At 41.0% G+C, this 14,321-nt stretch overlaps 1 protein-coding gene across 1 annotated transcript; it reads right to left on the bottom strand.

Annotated features, from left to right (window-relative positions):
* Positions 1-3,209: 3,209 nt before the first annotated feature.
* Positions 3,210-13,090, bottom strand: gprin3 (GPRIN family member 3). The gene is made up of 2 exons (XM_017719790.2): positions 12,983-13,090; positions 3,210-7,079 (listed from the first exon to the last, which is right to left on the bottom strand). Exon 2 carries the CDS (start codon positions 6,990-6,992, stop codon positions 4,635-4,637), a length of 2,358 nt encoding a protein of 785 aa, XP_017575279.1. The 5' UTR covers positions 6,993-7,079; positions 12,983-13,090; the 3' UTR covers positions 3,210-4,634.
* Positions 13,091-14,321: the final 1,231 nt, after the last annotated feature.

The following is a 14,321-nucleotide window of genomic DNA, read 5'->3' as shown; positions in this document are numbered from 1 at the left end:
TTTACCCCAGGGCTCTTTCACCCATCTTATAAACCACACTTTCATTACATCAACACATGCCCTCACAAATGCTGGAATGCATGAGTACTATTAGGAAGGTGGTATGCAGGAGTACTGTTAGGAAGGTGGTATGCATGAGCAGTATTAGGGAGGTGGTTTTATTTTTCCTCTAAGGAAGCAAAGATAAAGTCTTTAGTTTGTGTGTTCAGTAACTAGATGTAATCAAACCTATATTAGATATTAGCGAGCACACACGCAGCCCGAATAGCCATGTCAGACATGCAGGAATAGCAGTAACCATGTGTGTGTTAACATTTTCAAAAACATCCATCCATGTGGTAACCTAAAAACGTTTTTATCTCCATCCTGGAGAGCATTTTCCAAAACCTCTGTTTTCAGGGACACCAGTTTTGTGCAGGTAGGAGGCCAAAATACAGAAGCTGCGCTCCAAATCCTAGGCTGCATTTCATGTCATAGAAGGCCATTCCAAAGTAAAGGAGCCTTCATATACAGCCTAGACATGCAGCCTATGTTCTGAGTGACCTGCAACAGATGTATCCTTCCAGGACTTTTGTTACCCACAGTTCTCTGTGCACGAACTGCGTGAAGGAGAAACAGCCCCAGACGATGAAGCCGTTGGAGCAGAGCTTGCTTATAAATATAAGTTGTTTATGTCCCTGAATTTGTCTTAAGCGTAAAATTATTGATTAATTAAAGCATTCGTCCACATAGCGTATATTGTCAATATATTTTATTTATTATTTAATTTCAGCAGCATTGCTGTATCTGATCCACTCATACCAGCACAACACACACTAACACACTACCACCACATCAGTGTTACTGCAGTGTTGAGAATGATCCACCACCAAAATAGTACCTGCTCTGTGAGGGTCCATGGGGGTCCTGACCACTGAAGAACAGGGTAAAAGGGAGATAACAAAGTTTCAGAGAAACAGATGGACTGCAGTCTGTAACTGTAGAACTACAAAGTGCACCTATATAGTAAGTGGAGCTGATAAAATGGACAATGAGTGTAGAAACAAGGAGGTGGTCATAATGTTATGCCTGATTAGTGTATGTAATTTATTGTACTCAATGCAATGGGCTTCATTTTCTCTCTCCAGTTCTCACAAATTTTCATACCACAACTGCAATAGACGGGACCTTTTTGGTGACGTCACCACGCAGCCTTGTTAGTACTGTTCTCAAAATTGTGACCAATAGGCTGCTAAGGAGGAGTCTTCATAAGATCTGCCCTACCTCAGCTGCAACGTAGGCTTTAGAACACAGCTATAGAAATAGAGAAACGCAAACAAACCCAGTACACTTTTTTAAAAATCTGTATGGATGAAGACAAGCAGGTCTATGCATTAGCACATTAGCAACCAATACATCTAATTTAGCCATGCAACAAAATGCAGCTCAACCTTCAAGCCATCAATGTGGCCAAATCAAAAGAGCTCACTGAAAAGTAGACAGGTTTTGACTACACTCTAGATGACAGTCATACTGAAAGGTGAGCTCAGTTTTACACATATTACAGGAAATCTTATAGGTCTTTTTAAACAATATTAAGCTGAAGTTGTCCCATATTTTTGACTCTTTAAGCTGTGAATAACCTGTACTGCAGTCTCCACCATCAGTGCTTTCCCTTGTCCAATCTTCTTCTTCTTCTTTCAGCTGCTCCCTTTAGGGGTCGCCACAGCGGATTATCTGCCTCCATCTTGCCCTATCCATTGCCTCCTCTACTTTCACACCAACCATCTCCATGTCCACCTTCACTACATCCATAAACCTTCTCTGAGGTCTACCTCTTCTCCTTCTACCCGGCAGCTCCATCTCCAACATTCTTTGCCCAATATATCCACTATTCCTCCTCAACACATGTCCAAACCATCTCAACCTGGCCTCTCTGGCTTTATCTCCAAACTGCTCCACCTTCACTGTCCCTCTGATCCGCTCATTTCTAATCTTGTCCAGCCTTGTCACTCCCAACGAAAATCTCAGCATCTTCATCTCTGCCACCTCCAGCTCAGCCTTGTCCAATCAGCTGATGTAAATGGGGAGCACAAGCATCATCATGATAACTAAACATGATCTGTTGGCAATGTGTTTTTTAAATATCCACATTTTCAATAATGCTTACTTGTTGCAGGTCTACCTACAATTCACACACATTATTTTTGTTTATATTCACAGCCCAAGCACTGGGCTGCCTCATATCACCGGCACATGTTTATCCTCACTTCAAAACATCCTTACAGGACCAGCTCATTTCAAACACTCTCATTAATGCACATCACAAAACGTTTTGTCAGGCAGTCTCTGGTATCATCCTGCGGGCTGATATCTTCAAAAACCACTGAAAAGTGAAACAGGGATCACTGAACAGGGGAACGGGCCAGATGGAATGTGTGAGCGGCTCGGCGTTTGGCCAGCTCTGTTGCCGGCATTAATCTCTTCCAGAGTTAAACACGGCCTATGGTGAAGATCTAATCAAAGCTTTCAAACAGGCGCGAGACACAGTGCCAGCAAGAGGGAGGACATTAAATATTGAAACAAGGGCTAATTAAGAGATGAGATGAAGGGAAATGAAAGAAAATGAAGCTGGAGGAATGGTGGAATGAAGGGAGGGAGGCAAAAGAGATGGAGACAGAGAATCGCATGCGGAGTCAGGAAGAGCGGAAAAGCCCTTCTGCCAAATTCAATATCTCTGTTTTTCTCCTAGAAATCAAGACCTCCGACAATATATCTGAGATGCGGCTCAAGACGATATGGTTTCCATCTTCAGATAAAATGGCACCATCAGTCACATCAGTGAATGTATACAGCGCTCAACAATAACAACTGAAAATTGTTTACATGATAATCCTTCACTGTGGAATTAAGATGGACATTTTACCCTGTTGATTCGTGTCTCAGGTCATTTTATATGATGTATATATCTTTCATCACATCATATTATTCAAACTCTTTCTGCAGGCCGCCCTAATGAACATTCAACCAGAGGAACGGAAATCGACACTGATATCTTTAACATAATCAAATAAAACATTTTCCCACTAACTCTGTTATCCTATTAACTAGGACGCTGTTGTTTCTCTGGGTGTGAAATGCTGTGGTTGTGTTGAGTTGCTAGCGAGCAATGGGGAGTAAAAGCGAACACAATGACACCAATGCCAAGATAACATGGACAATGGAAAACATTGCAGCTTACTTCACATCAAACAATTTATGAAGGTAAATCATACATGTTTCATTCGCCATATATTCCATCCATTTTTTGCAGAAAAAAAAGATATTAGCCAATAATATTGCTCAAATCCGATATTTTGCTCAAATCCGACATCTCTGACACAATGGCACAGGTAAGTGATTCAAATCTGTCATTAATGTGAACGAAGCAGTGTCCTGAAATGACCCGGATGCGCACATCCTACTCAGTAACGTCATGTAGATGAGTTGTATGCGTCACGTGCATCATCAGCAAACGAACTAACAAGCAGAATGAGCCTTCGCTGCGAAGATAATTAACTCTGACCAGCTCTCAGACGTAAACAAGGTAAGATGTGTTGCTTTTTTCATTGTTTACAGGCTTTTTTATCTGGTAAAGCTGCCATGGTAACGTTGAATGATTCTACTGGTGCACACAAAAAAAAAACGCATGAATTTTGATCTGAGCGTTCACAATAAGGTCACATGACCACGAATTGGATACATATACGATCTAAGAACACAAGATTTGCGTGTCCACACAGCCCTGAAAACATCAGATCTGAGTCACATTAGGTCAAAAAAGCGGATTTGTGTCACTTCAACCTGGAAATGTGAACGTAGCCTAACATACGATGTGGTATCGAAGCAAAATGCATTAAGCATTCCAATTTACTTTTACTTCAAAGTGTGTACATATTTAAACGAAGCACAAACATAAGTCAAAAAGGCACTGCTTATGGAAAAATTGAATACATCGAGAGTAAACAGTATTCTCCTGATGATTTTAATATAAAATCAGGGTAACACTACGGTTGAATGGCACAGGCTTAGTTTATGCAGAACAACAAGCACAACATATTGTGGATTTTTTACTCTATCAAGTCTAAGTAATTGTAATGAATCTCTGAAACTTTGAGAACTCATTAAATGCTAAAAATGGGGCCAGTCCACTTTCAGAAATGCAAAACAAATATTTACCAAACACTTTACTGTACTGAGAGTACAATAATAATTAAACTGCACAAGGTTTTGCAAAATGTTGTGGAAAAAAAATGTATAATTAGTATGCTTACATCTGATAATCAGTGCAATGCATAAATGTGGATTCCACAATGTGAGGTTAATAGCTGGCCATTTGAACAAATATACATGCATATAACTAAATTTGTTCTGTTATCAACACTGTATTAAGTATTATTATTGCCATTTCACTCTAAATACTGCTATGACTTGACTCTCCACATAAATAGCTTTTTTAGTCTCTAAAAATATTTCCTCTAACACTGTTTTCCACCTTCTAACACTCATATCACCAATAGGGTTTAAATGCCACAAATCCATCATCAGGAATGGGGGTAGTTCTGTCATGCTTTGCACTAGAACAATCTTGTAGGACCACGATTACTTAGCAGTTCTCACTCCAACACCGATGATGGTGATGGGCGTACGCAACAGTTGGGTCGTCGGACATTTTGGAACATGGACCTGAACACATTAGCCTGCCTTCGCTTGCTTTTCCTCCCCAATGGCGAGTCAGACGCTCCACCTGACATGGATTTCCTGAACGTCGTCCGAGCCATTATCTTTTTCTCATGCTCCTTGATTTTGCACTGGAGGTGACTCTGGATAGCAAAGCCGAGTGACTCGGGGTCCAGCGATGCGCCATAGACCTCCCACGTCATGCCCTGCTCATCCCACACTACGTCATGGACACTCTTCTTGGTCTGCTTCGCTGCCTTCTCCTCCTCCTTTTTATTCCTCTCTGGCTCCAACTTGGAACCACTCTGTTTTGAAGACTCCACAGCAGCTTTAGCTTTGGCTTTGTCTGTTGGCTGCTCTGTTTTCTTCTTGTCCTCCGATGTGGAGCATGGAAGCTTGGAAGATGGCGTAGGAACTACTTTTGCAGCCTCTGTTTTGGCCTTGTCTTCTACATGAGAAACGGTGTCCTGCGGAGGGGGCTCAGCCTGTGAAAGGGGGCATTTAGCAGCAGGAGGCTTGACTGGTTGCTCTGACTGAGCACTTGTGTCAGACAGAACTCGACAGGCCTGATCTGATGCTGTGGTCGGCATCTCACAAAGGCCTTTCCGCATAGAGTCCTGATTCGACGAATCTGAAGTAGAAAGCACAGGGGAGGCTTTGTAGCCCTGACTGTGGCAGCTAGCTTCAGCTGAAGGCTTATTTTGGCTGACCGTCTCTATATTGATCTGATAAACTGGTTGAAGGGGTGGATATCCTTTCTGGGCATTGAGCAGAGGAGGCCCTGGCTCTTTGGGTTTGGCTCCAAGCCTAGACTCCTGTTGTAGAGCAGCATCAGTGTGTACTGAAACACTGCCAGGTTGAGGAACCTTCTCTGATACGGTCATTATAGACTGACCACATGAACTAACTGACGTGCCCATCAGAATCTGTGAGGGAACAAGTGAAGGAGCCGCCGCATTGTCCATTTTATAAACCACTGCAAGGCTCTCTGTTTCATTCGTCTGAGAAGAGATGCATGCCTGGTTGGGTTGGTGCGTAAAAAGACTGGGACTTGTTGCCACAGCTCGACTGCAGACCGCAGCCACAGCCTGCACTTCCACGTCTTGGTGTTGCTTGCAGGGCGAGGAGCCACAATCTGCTGCTGATGTCATGGTGGAAGCCTCACGGTACAGCTTACAGTGTGTCTTCTTGTTTTCCTCCGAGGCAGAGCCTTGTGTTTGAACTGCTTCGTCAGTCAGCTGAGCATGAGAGGAGGTGTCATGAGAAAGAGGGATACTGCTTACTGGTATTGTATTGTGGAGAGAAGAAATTTGTGAGGTCACCAGGGGCTCTGCGCTGTTTTCTGAGCATTCTGATTTGTAGCAGCGACCTTCCTCTTTAACAGGTGTGGGCTGTGCCTTGACAGATTGTTGGGTAACACCTGTCTCAGGTTTCTCATTGATATGTGTTGGCTGAAAGATCTCTGCTGATTTTGAAACTTCTGATTTTAAATCTTTGGAGGAACCTGCTCCTTGAGCTTTCCTGGTTGATTCTGGTAGTGGTTGCTTCATCAGATCCAAGCTGGTTGTCACAGCTTGGCCTGATTTCATTGAGCAACTTGAATCTTTCAATTCAGGTAAGTGGGAAACGTCCTTGTTTAAGTTTCTAGAGCTGGTAGGTGCATTCTGTTGGGGTGACATCGCAGCACAGCCCATCAGCTTTGGGTCACTAGCGTGGCTTAGCTTTTGATTGTGCATTGTACCTGTAGAAGAAATGGTTTCCTCTGTCACTGAAGCCCTACTCTGTAGTTTGTCCTCACACCCCTCCCTTTTGGTTGCCATTTTTGCACCATTGCCATTCGTCTCCTTGTCAACTTTAGGCGACGTAACTACAGATGACGGGCTAGTCACACACACATCCTCCCTTTTGGCAGAAAGGGCTGATAGTGGTCTTGAATTAGCATTGCCATCCTTGTGACTTTCCTCAGCATTGTTCGCACATGGACCTGTCTTGATATTTGCGCGATCCTGGGCCCCAAGGTTCTTGTGACCTCCACTGTCATATAAAGGAGAGTTGGATGTCCCTTCCAAGAGCTTTTCTCCAAGGTTTGTGGGACCTGCATTGGGGGACTTTAAATGCATATTATCCTGATCAGGTTTTGTTTTTTGAGCAGAGGAGTGACTGCGCTTCACGTTTAAGTTTGATTCCTGGTCCCAGTTGGCATTTGTCTCTTTGTTACCCAAAGTATCCATACCAGACAGCTGTGGGACCATTTGAACAGTAACAGTCCTTTTGGGGTTAGGGACAGTTCCCATCCTGAGTCCAGTGGTATCACTTCAGTTGTTGGTATTCCAAAATCAGTGTGGATATCTTGGAAGCCTAACTGTCCCTCCAACGCTTCCCTAAGGCATAGAGACAGAAATTACTTTAGATACAAAAGTAAAAATAAATGTTACAAGATTAAGAAAAAACTTTGAGATACACAATTTTCTGACCGTATTAAAAGTTAAATCATTTACAAATGTACTGTTAGATATATTTATATATATACATACATGTCACGAATCCATAAAGCAACAACCACTTCTAACACTCTAATTCTTTATTCTAACTGATGTAGACACTAAACGATCTCAATTTAAACACCTTTTATGAAAATTTCTCAGGTCAACTGTAATCACTTTAGACAGCACTGGAAAATATGACTCACACAGACACGCATAAACACATGCAGGCCAATTAGTACCACACAGACACACCAGTTACTGATCAAACCACAGTATAGAGTGTGGTACGTCAAGATGGAACAGTGAAAGCAAAGAAACAGGTCAAGTAAAGCAACTATGCTGAACAACAGAGGAAACAAAGAGGATTCAGACACTTGACAAGGCTCTCTAACTCAAACAAGAATAGCAAAGACAGCTTGAAACTTTAACCCTTTTGCAAGTCCTGGGTTTAAGTTATACAGTCCTGATCCCCTTAAACCTTCATGTAAACTAACCCATTATCTGGATTTGGGCATGGCATAAGCCAAACACACATTGTAACGTCAGCATCTGTAACCATCAGCCCTTTAGATCTACTCTAAAACAAAATAATATCAGCACAGCTCAGTCAACATTGTGGCCATAGCTTTACGTATCTGGCCATGACACTGGCCATGAAATTTTATGGTCTAAGAGAGTGTAGCCACTTATTTTAGCCTGTTGCCTTTGGCTCTAAAGCCATTTCAACCAAGACTGTTTGAAACAAGAGCTGAGAGATGTTTTTACTTGCACTTTTCCCAAGACCCAAAGTCATCTTTTCTGATTTTTAAAAATTGATACTGTGGTCTGAAGCAGTCTTATGTACTATAGGTAGTTGTAGGTACAGGCATTATGGCATTATTTGCCTGTAGACACAGCATGTTTAATCACCACAGCCAAGTGTCCACAACAATTTAATCCATATTAAGTACAACAAAAGTGGTACTGAAGTGGAGTATCACATCACCTTACGTGTTTTGAAAGGCTGATTATGTTAACGCTTGAGAATAATAAAGTTTTGCCATTGTTTATTAGAAAAAACAACAACTCACGAATGAATGACATTTTTGTAACAAGCAAAAAATATCAAATTTAAATAGACACTAAATGTGTTTTTAACATCATTGTGGAATGTAGCACCGTTAACCTTCACTGGACACAGGCTTAATCACAGGTGACTTCAGCCAATATGTCCAAAGCTCAATTCTGAATTTTGTGGTTTCAGTTAAAGTGAAATAACCTGGTAAAACACTCACATGGTTCAAGTAACACTGGGAATAACCCACAATGACTAGTTACACTGTTAATTACAGAGAAATCAAAATGCATTTTCAATCATTTATGCTAAATACAGAGTCCTTTGAGTCACTTAGCACATTCTGTCATACAAACGTTTACATGTACAGAATATTATTTTTGGTTTAATGATTATAGATGAATTGTACTACTGAATTGGTTCAAAGTCAGTTTTTGGTCTTTCTGTCATTTCATAAATTTGGACTCAAGACTAAAATTAATTTTCTTTGAATGACCATGTGCCTAAATTATGCTTATTTTATTAAAACAAATGATAAAAAATTGCATTTTGTCACTACCAAAACAATCATAATGCTACCAAAAACTTCACCAAATGTTTCGGTTGTGACTGTTTCGGTGGGGACAATTTTAGCTAATTTAAGCATCACTCAAAAATGCTACATGACCAGCAAACACAGCTTTAATATTGTTCATCCAAACAAAAAAGTTGACCTAATTGCAGAAAATAAGTGTGTTGGTAGTCAGAATTCTTAATGTTACACAATGATTTTCAGACATTTGCAGCCCATTTACTTCAAAACAATGGGATCTAACTAATGTTAGGTTGTACTGTATTTATGTTTATTTTTCTTATAAAATGTTCTATAATGACAAAAACACACTTACACCCACAACAAATGTTTTGTCCTGTGAACATTTTACATTTATGGCATTTGGCTGACGCTCTTATTAAGAGCAACTTACAATTTGATCAATTTACACAGGTAGTGTTAGGAGTCTTGTCCAAGGGCTCTTATTGGTATAATGAGTCTGTCCACTGGGTGTGTTCCATTTCTGATTCAGTGTTTATTATCATGGAAAAATTGAGTGTTGCCCAATTTTATAGATGAGGTATGCGTTTTTATGCCCTATATGCATGTGTGGTCATTATTTGTGCTAGCGGACATAACAGCTGTTACCAAGCATGCAGTTTATTTCCACCAAAGGAAAATACATTATTCATGATAAACGTGGTGTAATAATGTTTGTTATTTAGAGGCTTTGTCCGACCCTCTGAGCAGGTCTTATTCTGGCCAAGGCATTGGGGCAGTCAGCCAAAGGTTTGACAGGATGCTCTTGAAATAGAAAGAATCAATAAATAGATAAGCAAAAGGCTATGGTGTGATTTATTGTTTGTGTGGAGTGTGATAGGAAAGAGCTTCATTAAAGTACAGCTGGGTATAACAATCCGTTATTGTTACCTAGATAAAAAAAAAAACCAGCAAGGTTCCCTCTCAGCGGTAGTCCGTTATTAGCAGAAGTGAGTGTAACTGCCTGCTAGAAGGGGATTTTTCAGTCTGTCAGCTCTCCAGGGCTTTGTTTTGCTAGAGGTTGATTGCAGCAGGCAAAGATAAATTGTGTGACACTAAGCAAATCCTCTAAAACAAAGAAAAAAAGCAGATTTGATGTCTAGCCTGGAGAGCAAAAGGAGATTCAGAGAAACATGTGTATAGCAATGTGCAGAAGAAAATGGTTTGAAACTATTTATATGTTTGTTGGTATGGTGGGTAACACCTCTGCCTTCTACGCTATAGACTGGGGTTCAATCCCCTATCTGGACAAGCACCTTACATTAACATTTACAGCATTTGGCTGATGCTCTTATCCAGAGCGACTTACAATTTGATCATTTTACACAGGTAGGCCAAGGCGGTGTTGGGAGTCTTGCCCAAGGACTCTTATTGGTGTAGTGTAGGGTGTTTGCCCAGGTGGGGATTGAACCCCAGTCTACAGTGTAGAAGGCAGAGGTGTTAACCACTACACTATCCCAACCACTTATTATTATACCAATGCATACACACATGCATATAGGGCATAAAAACGCATACCTCATCTATAAAATTGGGCAGCACTCAATTTTTCCATGATAATAAACATTGAATCAGAAATGGAACACACCAGTGGACAGACGGAACAAGATTTAGTGCTCACAGTACCGAGCAATGCATTTCATCTCTGATTTCTAAAAGCTGCAGCCAGAACTATTTGTCTTTATTACTCTTGAAGGAACTCTGATGGCATAAGCTGAGCTCACTGCCTAAAAAGTATGGGATACTGCATGAAATACTGTTCAATCTGGGCAGTATTTCAAAACAATACTGGACATCACATCTTTATTTTAAGGGAAGCAGGCTACAGAATACAGAAACCTTAGCTACTGTAATTACTCGAAACATAATCCTGGCACATCACACAGTTCAAAAGTTTGGAAGCCCTTGTCATAATAATTGTTATTCAATAATAACACAGTGTAGATGGAAATGTTATAAACTAGACACCAAAACTTAAAAGGTATATTAAACAATAACCTGCCATTATATGATTCTTGATATGAAATGACTATGAATAGCTGGTTGATCCGTGAGCTTTCGTCACTGCTTTTTAATATGAGGCATTCCAGATATTCATTGTATTTGGGTTCAGCTCGATGCTATAGAGCTTTCTCAGTTTTAATGGAATAATACAGCTCCCATGTAAAAAATATTATAGGCCAAGCCCAAAAATGGCAACACATTAAGCTTTAATGGTCTTAACAACCAATCAATAAACACACAGATGAAGTAACTTAGTATGAGATAGCTTTTCCCTTGGTTTCTTTAAATGTTAAACTGTGTGGTTAAAACAGCTATATTTTGAGCTTGGTCCATTTGTTTCACATGGGAATGTATTTATACAGTGCTGGTCAGAATACTTTATAAAAGTAGTGATGGCTAAATACTGAATATCCATCCATCCATCCATCCATCCATCCATCCAGCTGTCTGAAATGTTTTTAGTAATATAATTTCAAAACAATACATAAAAAAGCAAATTATGTAGAATACATTCTGAATACATACTGATAAAGTACATGGAAAAAAACGCTGCTGTATTTTTTATGTATTTCACGTCATTCCTCACTGTTTCTGGTTAGTCTCCTGATAATATGTTTCACTTAAAAAATTGTATTAATTACATTAATAAAAAAGTTATACTAAATTCTCAATGTTGCATAACAGCATTCACCATATCCCCAAAACAAAGTATGCAAATGTGTCTAGAAAGTGAGCAGCTGTGTGATTTTCAGTTAATATGTCACTGAACCCATGCACTAGTCCGGTACAATGCCAAAGCTAAGCTTATCATTTGAGAATATACCCACTGCTCAGTTCAGTGCTCCCTCAAAAGAGTTTACTAACACTCAGATTTACAACCGGCTCATCACAGTGATTTATCAGTCTACTCAGGCTTGAGGATGTGCTAATTTTGAGTTCTTCTTAAGAGCAAGCCTTTATATGCTGTGTGCTGATTTTAAATAGAACTTAACAACCAGTGATATTTCTCTGAAAGATTTTTTTTTTTTTTCAAAATTAGTGGGTCTCAAAATTATTCTAAAGGTATTCTCCTAAAATGTAAAAGGTAACTTTATTCTGGATGCTGCATTTACAAAATGTGACTTGGACTGAATACAGATATTTAATATCCATTTTCTGAATATATATATATATATATATATATATATATATATATATATATGCCCAATAATACTTACATGCATTTACATCCCAACCATGTACATATATGTATTTATACACCCACAATAATATCCAGATACCCCTTTTAATTACTGAATTCAGCTAGTTAAAGGTTCACCCATCGCTGACACAGATGTTCAACTGTGCAAACAGCTTGTATATCTGTGTTGAAAAGCACTGCCAAGAAAATGCGATGCTCTAGATCAGCCACACATAACCCTCAGGCCACGCTGCCCAATGCCAAGCGCTGGCTAGAGGGGCATAAAGCCTCCCAGCACCAGGCTGTAGAGCAGCTGAGTTCTTTGGAATGATGGTGCTCCATCCAATACCTCTGTGATGATCTGGAGCGGAGAACTGATCATCCAACATCAGTGCCTGACCTCACTAACGCTCCTGTGGCTGAATGCAGTCAAATCCTCACAGCAAAAAGCCTTCCCAGCAGAGTGGAAAGCCTTCCCAGCAGAGTGGAGGCTGTTACCGCAGCAAAGGAGGACAAACTCTCTATTAAGACCCCTGAAGAAAGGCTGGAGGAGCAGGTGTCTAAAAGGGATATACATGTCACAGCTATAGACACGCTCAGCATGGCTATATGTCACAAATACGCCAATAAAAGAACTCTTGGTTTGTCCATTGAGAAGACAGGTAGCAAATTAGGGGCTACATTCGGACTGACTGGACAGAGCCAGGCGGAATAATGGACTGATAATTAGACTGGATCAGTTTAGGTCACTTAAAGCGTGCATGAGCTGCATTATGAGGTGGAAAATGAACTGTAAAAGACTATCCTGCGGGTTTACTGTTAAAAATACAAACAACGGCAACGTTCAGCTCATTTACAGTGAATTCCTCTACCAGTCCACAGCCTATCGATGACCTTGCGAGAAAACGAAGCGTTTGGTAGCCTCTCAGTTCACAAGGTGCGGGAAACACAAGGGAAAAAGCAGAAACACGCATCAATGAAAATCTTACCTGCTTCGTCTTTGTCTTACATCCTTCTCGGTTTCGGGTTCCAACCGCGCAGCTCGTCCTCTCCACACACATCCACTCACTCTCTCTCTCTCTCTCTCTCTCTCTCTCTCTCTCGCCACTGAATTTTCACCCGACCGTTAGTGACGTGCAGGCCACGCCCTCTAGAGCGCGCCAAAAATCCAAGGACAGTGGCGGGAAAAAAATCCTAATTATTTGATCAAAATCGTAAATATGGCTTGACCACCGCATTCCACGGGGAATGACGCTAATAAAAGGACCATGAATTTTAAAAAAGCTCCTCTGCAGTGTTCAAATAGCAGCCGGCCTTCATTGCAGAACAAATAAAGTCGCTGCAGCACACAGTGCCAAAACACAGGCCGGCCACTTTATTAAGTACGCCGCCAAGTATCTACACTTATTCCATTTGATCAGTTTCAGTTATCATATAGGTGCTCTTTGTAGTTCTACAGCTCCATCTGTTTGTCTGCATACTTTGTTAGCCCCCTTTCATCGTGTTCTTCAGTGGTCAGGACCCCCACAGGACCACCACAGAGCAGGTATTATTTGGGTGATGGGTCATTCTCAGTACTGCAGTGACCCTGGCGTGGCGATGTGTTAGTGTGTGTTGCGCTGGTAGTGCTTCTGGGGTTTTTAAACACTGTGTCCACTCACTGCCCACTCTATTAGACCCTCCTACCTTGTTGGTCCATCTTGTAGTTGTAAAGTCAGGGGGCAGTCGTGGGCTGGAGGTTAGAAAAACAGCCCTGTGACCGGAAGGTCACCCCAGAGTGAGATTCCCTTGAGCAAGGCACCTAACCCCCAACTACCGCCCCAGGCAAGTGTGCTCACTGCTCCCTAGAGTGTGTGCAGAGGTGAAATTTCCCCACTGTGGGACTAATAAGGGTTTCTTAATCTTAATAATGGGTCATCTGTTGCTTCACGGTTTGTGTTGGTCGTCCTCTAGTCCTTCATTAGTGGTCACTGTGGTAGTCCTGTGGGGTTTCTGTCTATTGAAGAACAGAGTGAGCACAGTCTGTAATTGTAAAACTACAAAGTTCACCTATATGGTGAGTAAAATGGTAAATGATAAAATGGACAATAAGGTGCGCCAATGCAGTGGGGCAGAACGCACTGGTTAACATAACTGCTCAAGACATTTCAGCGTCATGGACCTTATAATCTTTTAGTGTCACCAAACTCATCACCGTTAGGTGTTCTTTGAGAAAATAAGGTAAAAAGGTATGTTTTAATTTTCGCAGTTGACTGGTCCCATCTTCTGTCATGTTTCGTACTTATGTCAGGACACAAAAAACAGAAACACATGGTCAGTCTTATGATT

Source organism: Pygocentrus nattereri, chromosome 5 (genome assembly GCF_015220715.1).
Source record: "Pygocentrus nattereri isolate fPygNat1 chromosome 5, fPygNat1.pri, whole genome shotgun sequence".
NCBI classification, from domain to species: domain Eukaryota; kingdom Metazoa; phylum Chordata; class Actinopteri; order Characiformes; family Serrasalmidae; genus Pygocentrus; species Pygocentrus nattereri.
Note: the sequence above shows the minus strand (reverse complement) of the source record. Positions and strands in the feature narration are given on the sequence as shown.

Coding starts and splice junctions, on each gene's coding strand:
- gprin3 (XM_017719790.2), bottom strand. CDS start 6,992: ATGGGAACTGTCCCTAACCCCAAAAGGACTGTTACTGTTCAAATGGTC.